Raw genomic sequence first — 20,471 nt, 5'->3', positions numbered from 1 at the left:
CTAGCTAAGGTCTCAGGAGCTAGCTAAGGACGGTAGTTACTGAGTAGCTTACAAACACATTTAACTTACCGAAAAAGTGCAGCGGGGCCTCGGGTCCTTCTGTCGGGTAGTCCAGTTTACTGAAGAACACCTCAGGCTGTCAGGTTAAAACACTCGGTCGTGTTTTCGTAGCGTAAACGCTGGCCCTCCTCTCAGAGCCTACGCTCTATCTGCTATTCCCGGACAGAGATACGCAAGTTTCTCCGTGACTGCAGCTGCCAGTCAAAGCTGTTATGATGACGTTTCACCCCCAATTTAACATCACCGCGGTAGGAATTAGAATCAAACTTATGGGAGAGGAGACCCCTTGGACATAAATCAGCGTGATGAGAATTATTGACAACAAAAGAAAGAATCTTTGGAAAAAAAATTATCTGAGGAGAATAAATTTATTTTAGTCTGACCCCAGCCACATGGAAGAGGCGGGGTTTATGACCTATACTGCAGCCAGACACCAGGGGGCGATAGAGACGTTTTGGCTTCATTTTGGCTGTAACCAATGACTGTCATTGGCTGTAACCCGATAACAAAGACACAGTCACGCCCATGCAGGAAATGGGTGTGTTTGTTTAAATCTCAGAGCAAGTTACAGCCAGCTGAATTGCTTAGACTTCTTGTGAGCAGGCAGTTTGCTGTGAAACTGAGGCAGGAACAATGTGCCTTCTGCTGGTCTTGGGTCTTGCTATAGCTGTTGCTTATTTTTACCGTGAGATTGTAGTGAAAGGAAAGAGGTGCACAAGCAAAGCAAAGCTACATGGGAAAACTGTGATTGTGACTGGTAAGTAAAGGCTGTGTTTTGTGGCCACTGTGTTGCACTATGTTTCTTTGATGAGCAGAATAAAAGCTTTTTCACCTGCAGGCAGCAACACGGGTATTGGGAAGACCACAGCCCTAGATCTGGCTAAAAGAGGAGCTCGGGTGATTCTGGCCTGTCGCAGCAAGCAGCGAGGAGAGGCTGCACTTGAAGAAATCAAGAGGGTGACTAGATATTTAACCAAGCAAAAGACCCATGTCTGTCCTAAATAACCTGCAATGTTATCTAGTATGTACATTATTGATAGGTTTGTAGCTTAAACCTATTCGCTGGAACGTTCAAGACAATTCAGCTGCACAACAAAGCAAGACACGAGTTGGCAAAGTTCTTTATGTTTCTCGTGCACGGGAGAGAACTGGACAAACGCTTGACCCCAGTTTCTCTCGTCCGTTAGGTTACATGAATATACATAGGTTCATTAACATATGACGTATACATACACACAAAGAGTACCTTGTCTGTGCGTTGTGTAAGTAAGTGTGTGTGTGTGTGTGTGTGTGTGTGTGTGTGGGGGGGGGGGGGGGTCAGACTGTGACCCCATAAACGACTTCCCTAAACCTACTGGTCTGGAAGTCCAGCAGTTCATCTAAACAAAAGGCACTTATACTTAAACAGATATACGTGTGTTTGCAACACTCTGGAGAGGAGTAAACGCACCCCCCTCTTCATGCTACACAGAGTTGTTACAGACCTCCTAGGATGAGACATTCTTTCAATCTACAAATGGTTATATACTTCTAAGCATATATAAATATATATTTCTAAGCATAAATGACAATCCAACAATACAAATCTAACAATTATTGTACAGGTTATACCAGGCTCATTCATGACAGTAGATGGACATTGTAAAATAGTTATGTGCTCAATGAGTTTTTCATGTTTTCTGCAGGACAGCGGGAACAACCAGGTGGTGTTCATGCAGCTAGATCTGGGGAGTCTAAAGTCTGTTCGCAGTTTTGCTGAAAACTTCCTCAAATCTGAACCCCGACTGGACATCCTCATCAATAATGCAGGTTTGGCTGTCCATTGCAACTTCATGTCATATGAACAGAGAACTGTGTCAGTGTCTGTCGTCATTGGTTATTATATTTATATTATTATAAATATATTTATCTCTAGAGTATAAAGGATTTTATACATTTAATGGATAACATGGTGAGCTTTGGAAAGCGATTAAAATGTTTTCCAGTCACTTTAGCACACTACGTAAAGAATACAGAGAAAGAAGGCTACACAGTTATTACACAACATCCATCCCAGTTCACAGAACTACTTCATATGTCAACTTTGCAAGGTTATGATCCTCGTGCTGCCGATTTTGAACATTCAGGGTTGCAATGAAATACAGAAAGAAGTCAGTCAGTTCTGATACACTTAAACGTGCACTTCTAGAGAATCAGGATTCTGTTGACTATTCCTGTGGCCTGAACTTATCTGACTTACCTAACTATCTACTCTACTGTGATCAGATGTTTAAAAGTCTTGCTTGTTTAGATCTTAACACATCTTGAAACAAGATAAAAGTTTTCTCCATGTTTTGTCCAGGTGTGCAAATGCAGGGTCGCACAGCGGACGGACTGGGCCTGATGTTTGGTGTCAATCACATTGGTCACTTCCTGTTAACGAATCTGCTGCTGGAACAGCTGAAGGCGTGTGGACCAAGTAGGGTGGTCAACGTGTCATCTATGGCACATTACTTTGGAAAAATTGATTTTGACTGCCTTAACACTCACAAAGCTCTTGGACTGGGGACCTCATTCATGGAGGTCCTTCAGTACTATTCTGATAGCAAGTTGTGCAATTACCTCTTCACCCATGAGCTGGCCAAGAGACTGAAGGGTACCAATGTCACCTGCTACAGCCTCCATCCAGGTCAGTGGGCATGGCACCAATATTCCCCATCAGTTCATGCAAACAAACACCGAATTAATGTATAGTACACACACTCGGTATACACTTTAAGTTCTGATCCTACATGATTTAGAAACTGAAGCAGATCTAACCAGCTTTCCCTTCAAGTTAAAGTTGTTCTTCTATTTTTGCAGGAGCCATCAACTCTGAACTGGCCAGGAATATAAACTCGACTTTGCAATTATTCCTGAAGCCCCTCACTGCTTATTTTTTCAAGAACACAGAGCAGGGATGCCAGACCACCCTGCACTGTGCCCTCCAGGAGGGGATTGAACCGTTCAGCGGACGTTTCTTCTCCAACTGCACAGTGAAAGAAGTTTCTGACAAAGCTAAGGATGATGCAGCATCAAAGAAGCTCTGGGAGCTCAGCGAGAGACTATGTGGCCTTGCATAAAAATAGTTAATAGTGTGAAGTTTTCACTGTTTCTGTGATACTTATAGATGAAGTCTTTGCCTGATTTTGTTTCTCAACCAAACAAAAGCCAGAATGACTGGACTGATTTTCAGTAAACATAATTGACTTGTTTTTACAGTAATGATCAGATGTTCACATCGGTAATTATTCTGTGCACTGAGTGCATAAGCTGTATACACTTAGATAAGGCTTTGTAATAAACCAGAGTGACTGGTTTATTTTTGCACCACAGTAAACAATCTTCAATCTCAGCAAGTCCAGACTGTCTCGAAGTCACTAAAAAAAAGCAGGTTTCAAATAACTAGTTTGGTTAGCTGAATGATCCTGGTTTCACTGGTTGAGTAGGTGGAGTAGCAGAGTGGTGTTGTCATGACAGGTTTTACATAATAAACATCTACGTGTGACTACAGCAAGTTTTTGAATTTTTATTGCATTAGTATACAGCTAATAATCAGTTTATTCAAACGTTTACTCTTTCAGAAGACTAACTGGAAGCTTGAGCTGCTACGTTGTTTCTAATCTCAAATCTCCACCTTTATTTTGAATTGTCTGAAGACAAAAACAAAGAACACCTGTGTCCAATATCCCTTCTCTCCTTTTTCATTTTTAATCCCCTGTATCATTAAAAACAAACCAGCTCAAAACATTAAAAATTCAGGTAAACAAAACTGTTTCATGGTTTGCTAATTACAGTCACAGACACTTTTTCCCACACGTGGAAACAGCACGTGGGGTATGTGACGGCACGACACAACAACGAACAGAGGAAAAAACGGCTCAAATACACAGAGGAATAACGAGGGAATGAGACACAGGAGGAAAAAACAGGAAGCAAAACTAAATACACTGAACACAGATCAAGGAATGTCAAAATAAAACATGAGCCTGGAGTCATCTATGTGACAGTATTATATCATACTTGTAGCACCACTTACTAATCATCTTTCACTCTACATGAAATTTTATTTGGTGGTTCCACGTATGATATATATACATCACTGTGACATATGGGTAGAGGGTATTCTCCATCACCACCTAGTGGGCATAGGAGGCATTCAGTAGTAAAAGGACGCAACACCCAATCAGATTATGGAGCAAATGGTAAATGGACTGGTTCATACATAGCACTTTTCTACTCTGAGCACTTGAAGTGAAGTGAAGATGATTGAACACAACTTACCTCATTCACCCATTCATACGGGCACTTTTTCTGTAGGTTTTTTTGGTCACTAGAATTTGGAGTGTTGTTGTCATGATTATACTGTATCATGGTTTAAGCATTTCAGCCACTGTAAGTGCTGAACAAGTCATGACACATATGTACAGCCAGTGGGTCTACCCTCATCACACGTCTGAGTACGTGGCTCTTGTATGAATGATAATCTTTCAATCAAGGTATCAATTTAGGAAACTGAGCTAAGGATGTTTTTAAATGACACTGCACATAAAACAACGCAGGGTGCATGCTTACACTGTTATTCATACTTTCTACTTACTCTCATCCTCCTCACCAGGAGGACGAGGTCACAAATTCAACAAAAACAGGTCCTTAGTTCAGTTCAAGAGTGCAGACCTTCCAAAGTGTTTTTCTTATGGTATGACAACAGTGAGTATGAGAACAACTGAGAAGAACATAGAAACACACAGTTCATGAGAAATGTGAACCACTAACCTATAATAAAATATTCAAATATAAATATGGAGAGAGAAGGAATTGTATCAACTGGTATCAATGATCATTTTAAAAGGTACTGAAAGGTGTCGGGAAAGGTCGAGGGATTAAGCATATTTTCCCTGAAAAGCCTTTAGCTAAACCAAAATGCTGCAGCAAGAATGCTGACAGGGATTAGACAGAGAGATATTCCTCTTTTATTGGCTATATTCCTATATTCTTCTTCATTGGCTCCCTGTTAAATCCAGAATTGAATTTAAAATTCTTCTCCTCAAACACAAGGAGAAGGTCTTGAATATTCAGGCTCCATGTTATCTTAATGACCTTATAGTACCATATGACCCCATTAGAGCACTTCACTCTCAGACTGCAGGCTGACTTGTGGTTCCTAGAGTATTTAAAAGTAGAATGGGAGGCAGAGCCTTCAGCTTTCAGGCCCTTCTTCTGCAGAACCAGCTCCCTGGTTGGATTTGGGAAACAGACACCCTCTCCGTCTTTCCTTTTTGATCAAACATATAGTTAGGACTACACTCAAAAAAATAACTCTTTAAATGAACATAAAAAAATCATGGAAAGAATTTCCACGTGATTAAATTGCTTTATTTTAGCATTATGCAATTCTGTTACTCCAACTTAATGCACTCAAGTTGGACCAACTTAATTAAAGATTGATGAATCAACGTATTTACTGCATTTTGATCCAATATATTTTAATAGTGTTGATCCAACTTAAAGAGTTTTGTTCTTTAAGTTGGATCAATTCAACTCAATTGAATTGATCCAACTTAAACCTACTCAATTCAGTAGGTTTTCTCCAACTAATTTACTAAATTTGGTCCCAGCTTAAGTTAATTGAGTTGAACCAACTCATACAAATTAAGTTATTCCAACACAAGTCTTTAATGCTAATAGAAAGCAATTTAATCACGTGGAAATTCTTTCCATGATTATTTTAAGTTAATTTAAAGAGTAATTTTTTGGAGCATTTAACAAAGTCTAGAGCCTGGTTAACATACATTTCACTATTACATCTAAAAGGTAAATAAAAATTTGTCATACACATCTTTTTGTTTTCTCCAATTTATTGAATTTATAGCAAATTTCACATAATGTATAAAGAATACATGAAATGCAAGTACAAGTTACATAACAGAAAAAAAAGTAGTGGACAAAGTGGAAAGTTAACCTGTTAAAACAATTTTTTAACAACAATGAATGGCTGAATCAGGTGATTTTCCGATGACCAATACAACTACTTTGAAGGTCAACAGATGCACTTTCAAAAAAGAAAATATCTGCAATTATTTTAGGTTCATGGTCCAGATACATGGTGTAGCTGTTGTAATGGAAACATTTCTCAACGAGAAAATAGTCTTTTGAGAACCTGTACTTTGTGTGCTGTTGGATAGTTTGTGTGCATCTAATTCCATAAGAATCTTCTGCAGGACCTCAAAGGTGTACCTGAGTTCCAGAGGGTAGCTCAGGTTCAGTGAATAGACCAGACCAAGCAACATTGTCACTGCAAAAACTACACTGCCCAACTCACCCATCACTTCCACCCCCTCTAGAACAATCACAACATCCTGAGGGTCATCGCCAGGCTCCGCACCCTCTGACCGAATGACACAGATTCCAAAGACTGTCTCTGCTATGGCAGTGGCGATGCTTTTTATCAACTTCCTGTGACAATAAAACAAACAAAAAAAAGATAATGATTTCTCACTAATGTCCATTGCAAACAGTTTTAAAAGTAAATATCTGTTTTACATTAATGTAAAATACCTAAAAGCTTTACTCATTCAAGCCTTATAATAATGTAAATGTAATCAAAAATGACTGCCCGATATTTTTCCTGACTCAAGAGAAGTTCATTCAATACCTCAACAATGTCCTGTCTTTCAAAATCTTGAGTTGTGATAGGGGTGACTGTGGCACAGGAGGTAGAGCAAGTTGTCTACTGGTTTAATCCCTGTCTTCTCTAATCTGATACTAAAACTATCAATGGGTAACATACTGAACCCCAAGTTGCTCCTGATACATCCATTGAAGTGTAAATGTTACATAAAAATCTTGTATGAATGTGTGTATGAATGAGGTTATTATAATGATATTATAATAATGATAGTATAAAACACTCAAGAATGGTGTGTGTAGTATCCAGTGAGAAACTTAAAGCTCTTACTTTTCCTATTTTAAAAGGTATTTTTTACAGCCACCGGTAATTTATAGGAAAACCCCATCCCCTGAAACTTTTTGTATGTAGTTCAAGCTTATCTTTGATCATCTCCTTAGTTAAGGATACAGGCAAGTTAACATACCAGGTAATCCTTCACCAGCTTCTCAGGATCTTCATTCAGGTACATGCAAAGACCTTTGGTGATGTATTCTCTTCTGATTTCAACAGCATCAGTCTTTATACACAGAGGGGGAAAAAAACAAATATATAGGGAAATCCATCTCAACGACCTAGCAGTGGGATTAAAGAACTATTAGTTGAATTACCAGGAATTTGTGAGAAATACAGAGGCTATTGTTTTACAGTCTTAATCTTTTCAAATAGTATTTATGCATTTTAGACAAGTCTGTCATTTTAATATTGTTTTGTAAATTGTGTATTAATTTAATCATGCCATACCCCCAATTCAAGAAAGTTTAGATGATGTGTACATAAAATCAGAATGCAATGTTTTCTTGGTCTCAAAAGTATATGTCACTTACAAATGAATATATTACATTTTTAACATGGGAATGTGATAATTTTTAAGAAAAATATTAGCTCACTATGAATTTGATGAACTGGCCTGCCAGCTCTCCAGACCTTTCACCACCTGATAAGATTAAACATTTATTATCTTTACAGGAGGGAACTGCAAGTCTCCAAGTTTATTAAGTAGAAAAATATTAAATTTCAAAAAAATTAAAAAACAGGAAAACATATCTGTTCATGTTTTGTCTTTCCTCCTCAGTGTACTAAAAACACATAAATTGTTAAATAAACCACTGTCCATCAGTTGCAACTTACAAACTTACAAATTTCAACAACCCACATGTAAAATGTCAATTTATCACAACAGTCTCTGTGGTAGAGCCAAACTAGCTTATGTGCAGAGGTTAAGTTATAAACAATATCTATATTTGGAGTAGCTAAGTCTTTCATATTAGGCTATCATGCTAGCATGACATTGTGCTATATTCTTGCACTAACGTGTTAGCTAGCTAGAATGGCATAAACAAACAGATATTTAAAAAAACAAACAAAAAAAACCAAATGTGAATAAATAGAACTGAAAAGAATCGACAAACTAATGATACCTTTGTGCAAAAAGTATTTTCATCAAGATGGATGAAGATAGATTCACTCTTACCTTTCCAAGATGACCGCGAAGCAAACCATGTGCTTTCCTGCCTCTTGTTGTTTAGAATCTCACGTGATCTTGTGATATCGCGAGTCTTTAAGGCAGCTAACCACTCTTGTTAGATTTTATCATGTCATATCAACAAGAATAAATTTAAGAGGCCCTAAGTTGGTAAATTTCATGTAGATCTTATATGATTTTATTACGTTCACCTTAGAAACATAAATTCATTGTGTTCAAATTACATGTTAGAGTCTTGTAAATGCAATAACCACCAAATTTCACTTTTTTGAGTGTAGATCAGGTGACCTTGAGTCCTCCCTTAATTATGCTTAAAAAGGCTATGCAGCTGGAGGCTTCACATGATGCACTGAGTGTTTCTTTTTCACTCACCATGTGTTTATAAACCACTCTGCATTCAACCAGTAGTTATTATTAATCACTGGCTCTCTTCCACAGTATGTCTTCATCCTGTCTTCCTCACCTGGTCGGGGCAGATAACCACCCCTCCTTCAGCCTGGTCTGAATTGAACTGAATAGATGATCTGCTGTGGCAGAAGAAGAAGAAGAAGAAGAAGAAGAAGAAGAAGAAGAAGAAGAAAAACACCAAAAACATGGAAGGGACTTCTTCTCTTTCAGCAAGTCCTCTTGGGGTCCTCTGCTTCCATCACACCAAATGCTTAGCAATCCAGTTCTAAAATCTGAATCTTTTCTGTAGTTCTACCTCTTTGTGGTCTTTCATTTTCTCCTGCCTGCAGCTCCACCTTCAACATCCTTTGTCCAGTACATCCAATAACCCTCGTCTGCACATCTCCAAACCATCTCAGCCATGCTTCTCTAACTTACCTCCCAATGATTTATTCATTTCAAATCTCATCTATCCTGGTCACTCCCAGTTAAAATCTTCAGTTTCAGCATTCTGTCTTTTTGTCAGTGCTCCAAACCATACATAATTGCAGGTCTCATTATGCTCTTCTAAACCTTCCCTTTCACATTTGCTGTTATCTTTCTTCCCAAATCCCCACTAACACTTGTCTCCACCTTAATGACTTGTGATGTTCTATTAAGGTCATTCTATCTGAGGTCACTGTGGACCGTCTGCTCAACCATCTCAGATTTCCCTAAAAGTTTTACGACAACATGTCATAAAAAACTGCATGCCAACAGTGAAGTGATTTTAAAATGGTATAAAAGTACAACAGTCAGCATGTCATGCATGTATGGAACACTTATAATAAACTGTATATTAATAAAGTACCAATTAATTCATTAATAAATAATAATTTACTCTCAGGAGCTTTAAAGCAAAACTCCAACATGTTATAGGATGTTATTGTTGGGCAGTATTTAGGAGTGGACTTAGCTTAAGGCTAATCAGTGGACCAAAGGTTATGGCAAATGTTCAGATCACACCCTTACTTTTACTGCTACCCAGTTATTCACCTAACCATATAAAAAACAAGTCTAACTTGATTTTAGTCTGGGTGACCTGACAACTACGGAGCCCCGCAAGGGACATGGGAGAAAAAAAATTACGATGAACTTTTGCGAGATCTCGCAAAACAAACTCGGGATCTTGCAAAGCTTTTGAGAGATTTCGCAAAAGTTGAATTCCAACAATGGCGGCAGCTACTTAGTTGTAATATTACTCTTTCTGGGTCACAAAATAAACTTTTAAGATATTTTGAGGTGTGAATGTAGTTGTGTAAACGTCAAATATCTGCTCGGTTTACAAGACATCACATATTTCTGACACCCACCATCTCGAAGCTAACGGGAGGTCGAGACCTACTACAGTTTGTTTTGCGAGATCTCGTTTACATGATGGATGACAGGTTTCAAAGTAAAACAAAAGTCACTGTGTGAGCACAGCTTTTTTTCTCTGTGGCGAATACACTGCTGTGTCACTGTGACTACTCTACATGCTAATGAGGGATGGTTTCACACAAAGGCGACCTTCTGCTCCTACGTTAATGAGCAGAGTGCAGTGCCATAGCAAAAGAGTGTTGTTTAGTATGAACGTTCCTTTTTAGAGTCAGATAAACCAAACCGCTTTTTAAGAGCTATCAAGATTATAATATGTCAGTTAAAATACAGATTCATGAAATCCCATTTTCCTTTACTGACTGACACAACCATGTCTTTTAAAAAAACATTTTAAGTACTTAAACCTCTTGTGATTTCAAAGGGTCTCAGCTCTTACAAGACACAAAGAGTTCTCTGGTACCTTGCTGTAACTTTTACTGTACACAGGGAAGGGTTGGAGAGTGGGGGTGTGGGTGATTGGTGTGGAGAGAAAGGAGGGTTTTTCCCCCCAACTAAGGATTAACTAATTGTTAAATAATTCATATTACAGTGACAGGACTGACAGGAATCATGACAGTAGCAATATCAAGTTTGCTGTATTGTTATCTACCATCCACCTAAATCCTAAAATAATCCTGGTCTCAGCTATTGTCACATTTTTGTCAGTTTGTTACCTTCACCTGAAGGTGCTGTTAAGCAAGAATTAATTGATTAATAATGATAAGCACAAGCCAACGTTCTGTTTAAAATCATTAACAGACTCCTTAGTGCTGATCCAGCTTCTTTTCCTGCCAAATCTTCGGATGACTGTGAAAAATTCCCAAATTTCTTTGCTGGCAACATCAGTGATATCACATTACAGTTCAAGTTTAAATTAATCACTTTCATCTAACTCCAGCCCAAATTACTTTAAATCATCCATTGTCTTGATCTGCCAAAAAACCCCTTTCATTTAAGAAATTTTTAATAAATTTATTAATTTGAAAACAAAAATTTCTATGCTTCAATAACCGACAATATTTCATTTGAGTCCTTCTAGATTTATCTGCAGCCTTGCCACTCTCATCAGAAGATTAGAAAATTGGGCTAGCATGATAAAAGCTTGTTTTAGCAGTGCCAGTGATATCACTGGCACTGCTAAAACAAGCTTTTATCATACTTTTCTGGCTGATACTTCGAAATTCATTTTAACCCTTTCTGCTCAGCATGACCTTTAAGTCTCGAGGACAAAATGCGATATGCTCACTAGGGTTGAGAATGACCAAGCTAAGATCCTGTGAGACCATATACAGATGGACAAACTGGTAACGACTAACCAGCCAAACATATACAAGTGACAGCAACATCAGGGAGAAGGAACATGAGAAGCTTGATAAGTGCCAAGTGCTGAGAGAGGAGATCGAAAGATGTGGAGGGGGAAGGCAACAGTGGACACAGTGGTAACCGGGGGATTTGGGGCAGTGACCTGACCACCAAGCCAAGAAAAAATCCGAGATCTCTGCCCAGAAAAGGGCAACAGAAATACTCTGCAGGACCCTCAAGGCTCCAGACCTGTGGCAGAGGACTTTATCTAAAAAAATACTTTTCTTTTCTTTTCTTTTCAAGAACTGCGGATCTGACGCTGGCGCTAAGTAAATCTGAATGAATGAGAATAGAAACGACAGAGGGCAGCAGAGAGCCTTTGTTGCTGCTGGTAGCCGCAAATAGTGATAGAAGAAGAGACAGTCACTTGGTTACGAAGAATTGAGCAGTGTTTGGAAGTGTCGTAATGTCGGCTTTACTATGCCTCATAGCGGGATTCGTATCGTTTTATGTGTTAGTTTATTACTGTGTGTTCAGATCCGCGAGATGCTCCAGTTCAGTGAAGCTTAAGGGCAAGACGGCCATTGTTACAGGTAACACGCCCCACTGTCCGCTCATCAACTGTAAACACAGTCACTAACTCACGTAAGTTGCGCAATCTTACCATTGTCCAGTCAGGTCCCAGCTTACTGCTGGTTTGAGTAAAAGTCAGCAGTGATACTTGAAAAATCGCGAAGTCCTTTTAGAATCAGCCGAAAGGGACACACTCCTTCTGAATGATAAAACTATGTTTCTGAAACAACTGTTACCGACGGGCTGTGTCTCTATTTCAAAATGAAAACAAAGATGGCAGTTCGCTGCCTGTTGTAAAAAGGACTTATAAATTAGTTAACGTCTTTGAAAATCTTTCATCATTAAGTAGAGGGATTTTTGCCATGCTGATGTTTAAAATAGTCTCCGAAGATTGTAAAAATGTATTCGGAATCGGAGTAAAAGTTGTGAAACTAGCTTCGCTTTTTTTTCCAGGTATCAATTGTTTATTCTTTTATAGGAAAAATAAAACAAAAAACTATTAGTTTTAAATGGTTAGCTCTGTGGGTGGTCTGAAAAGCAAAGTGAAACATTTGTGACTTCAAGATGATTAGCAGAGGACTCGGCGTCCACCTGAAATACAACTTTATTTATATAGCACATTTAAAAAACCAACAGTACACCAAAGCAGAGGTGGGACCAAGTCATTGTTTTGCAAGTCTCAAGTAAGTCTCAAGTCTTTATCCTCAAGTCTCAAGTCAAGTCTCAAGTAATGTCAGGCAAGTCAGAGTCGAGTCTCAAGTCACTGGTGTAAAAGTCCGAGTCAAGTCACAAGTCTGAAACTTTGAATTTCAAGTCCTTTCGAGTCTTTAAAAAAAAACGAAAAAATAATGTTGCAGTTATGCTAAATGTAAATATTAGACCATGTAATTTTAAAATCTGTGTTTTTCTCAACACATGACAAAATAGTGAACTTAGAAAATATACACAAATTGTGAAATTGCACCTCTTTAAAATGCAGCTCAATTAAACCTAGCTCCAAGGATAATTTTCACCGACAGTTCTGAGATAAGCTGCATGTTATTCTTGGATGCGGTTGTAGGACCAGCTTTAAAATCGCATGACAAAAATATCATACACATTAAAAAAAAACTGTATCACCAACATAGCCTGGACAACATTTGCTAGTTAGATGAAGTCAGCTATCTCATCTTAGCATATTTATATGCATATTTATAATTATACGGTTCTTGGAGTGAGTGCACACACTCATGAAGTTTAGTAACTTCCGGTCACTGCAACAAGCCCAGGTACAGTTTACCGACGGATGGGTGCAGGACCTTGAAATGCACCGTGTAGAACGAAAGACCATCGTACGTATCATAAGTTTACCAGTCTCACAAATCGTCTTCATAAATACACATTCCTTAACCGTTTATTAATAGGACCTTTGAGCTCAACGGTAATTAATTAGTAGTGGAAATAATTTCTGGTAGCATCACAGAAATGTAGCAGTGACAACAATACTGTATGCTGTAATCGTACTGGGCAATTAGTGATACAAAAAACCTGTTTTATCCTGTGAATAAAAGTATATGTTTTTGTCAATGTACCATAATAACAGAAGCGAAACGCAATATTGTGTCAGGACAATTCACTATTTATGCACAATAAATAAAGGAGCATAGCGCGACAATTTCTGTTCAGCGCCAGACTTGCTTGTAATCTATATCACTAATTATGTTATGAAAATGACGTATTAACTACTAAAAAACACTGACCTTCGTGTAAATGCTTGGAGCAGACTAACCTGTGAGCTGGAGGGTTCTGGGACGTTATATTTGATCTTTGAATGGCTGCAATCCAGGCCATCCGTCGCATCTTTGTTACTTCGGAAACATGGCTTGAACAATTTCTCTTCAACGACGTAATCCGATAACAACCGATCTCTCTACCCGTCGGCTTCCCGTGGCTGTCATGCGACCGGCTATTGCAGTTAATAATACAACAGCTTCTTGACATTTTTGTGTTTCTTTTTATCGCTGTGTAACTGATTTTAATTGAAAGCCTGCGTGCGCTAGTACCGCTTGCCACGAGTTCCCAGAATCCTTTGCGGTTCTACCCGTGAATGACGTCACATTTTCAATCTCTATATAATATGCATGTTAAATTTTATATTTGGGGTAAAATATCAAGTCTTTTCAAGTAAACCGGTTCAAGTCCAATTCAAGTCCCAAGTCATTGGTGTAAAAGTCCAAGTCAAGTCACAAGTCTTAGAACATTTTTTCAAGTCAAGTCTAAAGTCATAAAATTAATGACTCGAGTCTGACTCGAGTCCAAGTCATGTGACTCGAGTCCACACCTCTGCACCAAAGTGCTTTACAATAGAAACAGGGAAATTAAGACATGATTAAATAAAAGGCCATTAACAATGTACCACATATGTACAACTCTATGTACCATATGTACAGACAGGTACATAGATACAAATGGAGCCAAATATAAAATAGGGGCACTAACTAGATGGAAAAGCTAGGTTAAATAAGTGAGTTTTTAAACGTAATTTAAAAGATAGAATGGATAGCGATGGGAAGGTTGTTCCACAGGTTTGGTGCAACCAGGGCAAAAGCACGGTCACCCCTAGATTTAAGTCTAGATTTAGGCTGAACCAAGAGTAATTGGGCTGAAGACCTTTTGAACCCACAGTGTCCTCTGAGTTTTTAGCGAGGTCCACCCTCATGCTTCATGTCTCATTTTTAAATACAAAGGTCAACTGTAAAAACGGATATCTGTACATTTGCACTGTTTTCCACTTTTGATGTGTAATTCTATCACAAGACTGTGAATTTAACTGAACATGTAACAGGTAAAAACAGTCTTAGATTGAATTTTCATTAGATACCCAGAGATAATGCCACTGTATTCACAATGACACCTTTGCGAGTGGTTTGCTGAGATGTTTGAATTGCTTTTCTGAACAGGAAGCAACACTGGCATTGGTAAGTCCACAGCTTTGCAGCTGGCGAAACGAGGAGCCAGGGTGATCCTGGCCTGCCGTAACAAGGAGAGAGGAGAGGCTGCCGCTTACGACATCCGCAGTGTAAGAAGTCAGAGACTGACACACAGCAGGCACTATCCTGTGCCACAGTCAGTTGAGAGAACTAGTTGGTAGTTTCATTTTCTTTCATTTTAACTGAAAAACTTACAGGAGTGTTCACTCAATCACTAAAAATGAGAAAGAGTAAGTTATTAAAAATCAATTTTAGTATATATATTGTGAAAGTTTTTAGACCTTTGTCTTTATGCATGCTCAATCATCCAAGTAAGCAAATCTCAGAAAGTTGTTTCGGTTCAGAGGTGGGCAATGCTTATCACATGCTGCTACCTGCCCAACAGTGAAGCATGGTGTTCGAGGGATTGTCCTGTGGTAGTGCTTGTCAGTAGCAGGAACATGAAGACTGATCACAAATGAGGGAAGGATGAATCCATCCATATACAGAAAGAAACGCACTCCTGACAGCAGCGACCTATAATTGAGGTTACGAGTAGAAGTAAACAGTAAGGGTAACACTGCAGTGGCCTCTAGCTGTGTTTTAGTGGTTTCAGCCAGAGCCCGTCTCTTTGGTGGAGATGTAGAGTTGGATGTCTCGAGACCACTTTTACGTGGTCTCTTGGTCTCGTCTTGGTCTCGACGGACTTTTGTCTTGGTCTTGGTCTCGCTGTCTCGGTCTTGCGTTCTGAAATCGACATAGTGTTCGGGAGATTTGGAGTCAACCATCGGCGGAGCGGGGGGTGGCTTACTGGGCTTAAGCCCGGGTCATTTTTTCAGAAGCCCTGGGTCTTTTGGAGTGTAATTTGTTTCATAGTTAGATGCCTGACTGTATAAACTGTATAAAACAAAAAATAAACACAATACTCGAAGCACAGAGCGCACAGTCGTAAATTCCCCCTAATTTTGGTATGATCCGAGCTCAGGCACTAGGCGACTGAGCACAGCACCCATGTGAGCGAGGGGGGAGAAGCTGCTGCCTGCGAGTTTGCTGCAGACAGAGGAGAGCGTAAGTTTGACCAGGTACCAAAGCAAATCATTCGTACTGTACAAATAATGTAAATATGAAGGTTTATCACAAAAGACTGAGATTAAACTGATCACTTGGTTGCGTTACTTGCTCTTCGAGTGAATCAACAAATGGATAAATAAAAAGCCGAACAGCAATGCTGATTTTTTAGAGAGTCTTAGCTTACATTTCATATTTTCAGTTGTTTCCCTCCACGGCTAAACAAACTCTCTAAATCGGTTTCAGTTATGTACTGATGAACACAACAATGGACATAAGGAGCTTCTTTCAAAGAAAAAACTCTGGTAGATGTTATTTTATATATTATGCTTTGTATGTTGTTCAGTATATTTCTATGCAAAACAAGCGGAATTTCAATACACAGCAGTATATTCACAGTTTAAACCAGATATTTACAAACACTTTATGGAGAAAACATAAAACCTTTTTTTTTTTTTACTGTTAAACATCAATTTAGACTGAACTAAAATATTGAAATAAATATTGAAATATCTTTTGAATTAGTTAAATGTCAGAATAAAGAGAGACAGAGCTTCTATTTTTTATCACTTTCATCAAATTTAGGAGTACATGTACACTAAGTTTATTGTAAATTAATAAGAAACCTGCAGACGATTCCATTCTGAGCTGAAGAAGCTTCTGATAGGTTAGTAGAGTCCATGTGAGTAAATTGGTGGCACAGCTGTGGATGCATATAAGGCAAAACACAGAGCCTGTTTCTGTGACATGGGAAAATCAAGAGATGTCAACCAAAACACCAGGAAAAGAATTGTGGAGCTCCATAAGTGTGGCTCAGTTTTGAATACAATTTGGTGCCATTTACAATTAAGAAATACAGACAGTTTCTCTCTTTACTCTTAAAGTTAACAAATATGTTTTTTATATTTATCAATCTAAAAAAAATAAACATTTAGTCTGATTTGATGTTACAATTAAAAAAGTGTTTCTGTTTTGATCTGAAGAGTTTGTAAATATCTGGTTTCAACTGTATATTTGAAGATGTTGGTGTTTGGTTTGATTGTCAGCACAAAGAGGGAGAGGGAGAGGAACAGAGAGGGAGAGAGAGAGGAACAGAGAGGGAGAGAGAGAGGAACAGAGAGGGAGAGAGAGAGGAACAGAGAGGGAGAGAGAGAGGAACAGAACAGAGATGGAACAAGAGCAGGTGAGACACACATGTTAGTCAAATGGTTGTTTGCCAAAAGTATCACCGTATCATAGGTCCTCATGTATCTCGTACCTAGTGTTTCTTTTTAGGTTTGTTATTTTTCAAATTCTATATTTATTAAGTTATGCAGGCTTGTTTACACAACAAGGCTAAATAATTATATAAACGTTTCTGAATCTAAATATTGTACTTTGGTAGAATTAAAAAATAAGTGTAGTGCAGGTCTATGATGATTTTTAGTGCTACTATCATCTAGTTCTGATTCTGGTTCTGTTTTGGTTAAATCCTAAGTAGTCCTGATTTTGAGCTGTTGTAGTCCTGTTTTAATTCCGGATCAGTTCTGGGTCTGGTTGAATTGGGGTTTAGTCCGCCTGTCTTTGTTCTGCCTTGCTGCTTAATTAAAAAACTAGTTTAAGGTGTCCTGCACATGTGATATATATTTTTTGTCTGTATGAAGTCATTCTTTTTTGAACAAAACTCAAAACAGAGCCTATTAATCTTTCAGTCATTTCTACCCTCACTTAATTTCCTTTGGCTGCTCAGCTCTCACACAGTGGCTCAGCTATGCTCCAATCCCTCCATATTGTGGCCAATCACATGCGAGGATATAGGATAATATCATTATGTGAAAAACAGAGAGGGTGAGAAACGCGACAGTCAAGTGGAGCGTGCGTCTGTCCTCTCAGCAAGTAAGTGAGACCGTAGACAGCGGTGAGGAGGGCTGTGCGAAAGCAAAAACACATAAATATGCCTGACACCCGTAAACGAAGCAGCATCTGGCTGCAGTTTAAAGACTTTTTTTGTCTCGTCTTGGTCTCGATACCCTCTGGTCTTGGTCTTGTCTTGGTCTCGGATTAGGTGGTCTTGACTACAAGTCTATGGAGATGTAAGAAAACAAATGATAAAAATAAACGGTACTTTATTTGTATTCGGTATCAGACGCATGGTTAGCATGTAATTCAACAAGCATCAAACAGACATCTGATCTTTTTCTAGCGCTTACATAAGGATGTGTTTTAGGTTTTATTTTCAAATGCACCATCATTGTTCAGTCCTGCCAGATATGTGACAGATCTATCGCAGCCTGTCTTACTCAGCAGTTCTGTCCTGTAGGAGAGCGGCAACAACCAGGTGGTGTTTATGCATCTGGATCTGGCGAGTCTGAAATCTGTTCAGAGCTTTGCTGAAACCTTCCTGAAGACCGAGCCCAGACTGGACATCCTCATTAACAATGCAGGTGGGAATGTTGCCATACAGAGAAATGTCGCTGTCTGTTCTATCGATAGTGACTGAAACTTTGTGTTGCAGGTGTGATGGGCCTGGGATGTACCGAGGAGGGTTTTGGTATGGCGTTTGGTGTGAACCATCTGGGCCACTTCCTGCTCACCAATCTCCTCCTGGAGCGGCTAAAGCAGTGTGGTCCCAGTAGAGTGGTCACAGTGGCTGCACTGCTGCACCACCTTGGAACCGTTGACTTCTCTCTGCTTAATTCCCAGAAAGATTTGGTGTCAGGTCAGTCTACCTGGGACAGCTTCCAGGCCTACTGTAACAGCAAACTGTGTAATGTGCTTTTTACCAGGGAGTTGTCCAACAAACTGGAGGGCACCAGTGTCTCCTGCTACTGCCTGCACCCAGGTCAGTGTCTGCTTCCATTTTTGGTGTGAGGCTGTGTGTACCACAAGCAAAAGCTACTACAACACTACATGTCCAAATGAGTACCTCTGAGTTAAGATCACCTCTGTTCTTCCCAGGAGTCATCTACACAGAGCTGGGTCGCAGTATGAGCCTGTGGCTGCAGCTTCTCATGATGCCTTTTGCAAAGCTGTTCTTCCTCAGCCTTGAGGCGGGGTCACAGACCACCCTTTACTGTGCTCTACAAGAGGGCATTGAACCCCTCAGTGGACGCTACTTCTCCAATTGTGCGCTGCAACAAGTAGGAGTCAAAGCTCGAGATGATGCCCTGGCAAAGAAGCTGTGGGAAGTGAGTGAGAGGTTATCTGGCTTACCATAAGAGACTCCAGAAAAATTCAAGGACTCTGTGAATACTTTGTAACATAGAGACGATACCACACCTTTGGTTTTATTATGTGCTATTGCTGGGCTGATGGTATGTCAGGTCTTAAGGTTCTCTGGCATTGTGCTATAATTTCAACATGGGGACCATTTTAGATTCTCAAGTGAATAATATGTTTTTTTAACTGTTGTGTAGAAAGAATATTCTACAGTATGTGTCATGTTGTTTTGTATTAATGAAGTAGATATGTTTTATCATTAAAAGTCATATCTGCGTCTCAGCACTGCAGTGAATTGGGCATTTTGTTTTCACATGACGGTTACATTTTTTTGGACCAGTTAAGCCAGTGGCAACGCCTCGATGAAAGCAACAGAGGAAGAAGGTGACAGTTTGGACAAACTGCTATAGCTTTGTGGAGTGGTGCATTTGTTAGCTCGCTTGCCTCGCAGCAAGATGGTTCCCGGCTCAAACTTGACAGTGTGGGGATGAACAAAAGTATTTTACCAGCACAATATAATCTGCAGTATGATCATTGCTTTAACAATGTAACAGATAGCTTTAAGATGGTTATGCATACTGTTATCATATTAATCTTGTATTCCAGATGCAGTTATAACTATTTTATACATATTGCATATCTGTGCTTATTTTGAGTTGATGTTCGGTTCATTAAGGGTCTTAAGCTTCACTGGCGTGACTGTCCAGGTCATTCATGCTGAGGGAAACTAGAACATAGAAGGAATTGCAATACATGCTTACAAAACACTTATATCAGGTCATTTTTATTATCTTTCATACAGTGGGGCAAAAAAGTATTTAGTCAGCCACCGATTGTGCAAGTTCCCCCACTTAAAATGATGACAGAGGTCAGTAATTTGCACCAGAGGTACACTTCAACTGTGAGAGACAGAATGTGAAAAAAAAATCCATGAATTCACATGGTAGGATTTGTAAAGAATTTATTCGTAAATCAGGGTGGAAAATAAGTATTTGGTCACCTCAAACAAGGAAAATCTCTGGCTCTCACAGACCTGTAACGTCTTCTGTAAGAAGCTTTTCTGTCCCCCACTCGTTACCTGTATGAATGGCACCTGTTTGAACTCATCATCTGTATAAAAGACACCTGTCCACAGCCTCAAACAGTCAGACTCCAAACTCCGCCATGGCCAAGACCAAAGAGCTTTCGAAGGACACCAGGAAAAGTATTGTAGACCTTCACCAGACTGGGAAGAGTGAATCTACAATAGGCAAGCAGCTTGGTGTGAAAAAAATCAACTGTGGGAGCAATCATCAGAAAATGGAAGACATACAAGACCACTGATAATCTCCCTCCATCTGGGGCTCCACGCAAGATCTCATCCCGT

The 20,471-nt window shown here is 39.2% G+C and overlaps 2 protein-coding genes and 1 long non-coding RNA gene across 4 annotated transcripts; 2 read left to right on the top strand and 1 right to left on the bottom strand.

The window, feature by feature from the left end:
• The first annotated feature begins 556 nt into the window (after positions 1-556).
• Positions 557-3,591, top strand: LOC146693240 (dehydrogenase/reductase SDR family member 13-like). The gene is made up of 5 exons (XM_085479050.1): positions 557-817; positions 899-1,017; positions 1,746-1,869; positions 2,402-2,728; positions 2,902-3,591. Exons 1-5 carry the CDS (start codon positions 694-696, stop codon positions 3,159-3,161), a joined length of 954 nt encoding a protein of 317 aa, XP_085335176.1. The 5' UTR covers positions 557-693; the 3' UTR covers positions 3,162-3,591.
• Positions 3,592-5,921: 2,330 nt separating this feature from the next.
• Positions 5,922-8,564, bottom strand: LOC146693239 (uncharacterized). Of its 2 annotated transcripts, XR_014923842.1 has the most exons (4): positions 8,220-8,564; positions 7,636-7,682; positions 7,173-7,265; positions 5,922-6,534 (listed from the first exon to the last, which is right to left on the bottom strand). It is a non-coding gene; the product is annotated as an uncharacterized LOC146693239 (long non-coding RNA). The 2 variants fall into 2 exon arrangements; XR_014923841.1 differs by lacking the exon at positions 8,220-8,564 and having other exon boundaries at positions 7,636-8,150.
• A 3,049-nt stretch (positions 8,565-11,613) lies between these two features.
• On the top strand, positions 11,614-19,387 carry LOC146693238 (dehydrogenase/reductase SDR family member 13-like). Its single transcript, XM_085479051.1, has 5 exons — positions 11,614-11,911; positions 14,831-14,949; positions 18,207-18,330; positions 18,402-18,728; positions 18,845-19,387. Exons 1-5 carry the CDS (start codon positions 11,785-11,787, stop codon positions 19,102-19,104), a joined length of 957 nt encoding a protein of 318 aa, XP_085335177.1. The 5' UTR covers positions 11,614-11,784; the 3' UTR covers positions 19,105-19,387.
• Positions 19,388-20,471: the final 1,084 nt, after the last annotated feature.

Source organism: Copadichromis virginalis, linkage group LG14, assembly GCF_057382275.1.
Source record: "Copadichromis virginalis isolate Kocher_CV1m ecotype Utaka linkage group LG14, C_Virginalis_male_GT1.1, whole genome shotgun sequence".
NCBI lineage: Eukaryota > Metazoa > Chordata > Actinopteri > Cichliformes > Cichlidae > Copadichromis > Copadichromis virginalis.
This window is presented reverse-complemented; position numbering and strand designations above follow the sequence as displayed.

Coding starts and splice junctions, on each gene's coding strand:
- LOC146693240 (XM_085479050.1), top strand. CDS start 694: ATGTGCCTTCTGCTGGTCTTGGGTCTTGCTATAGCTGTTGCTTATTTT. Junction 1,018..1,745: donor CACTTGAAGAAATCAAGAGG/GTGACTAGATAT, acceptor TGTTTTCTGCAG/GACAGCGGGAACAACCAGGT. Junction 1,870..2,401: donor CATCCTCATCAATAATGCAG/GTTTGGCTGTCC, acceptor TGTTTTGTCCAG/GTGTGCAAATGCAGGGTCGC.
- LOC146693238 (XM_085479051.1), top strand. CDS start 11,785: ATGTCGGCTTTACTATGCCTCATAGCGGGATTCGTATCGTTTTATGTG. Junction 18,331..18,401: donor CATCCTCATTAACAATGCAG/GTGGGAATGTTG, acceptor TTTGTGTTGCAG/GTGTGATGGGCCTGGGATGT. Junction 18,729..18,844: donor CTGCTACTGCCTGCACCCAG/GTCAGTGTCTGC, acceptor TGTTCTTCCCAG/GAGTCATCTACACAGAGCTG.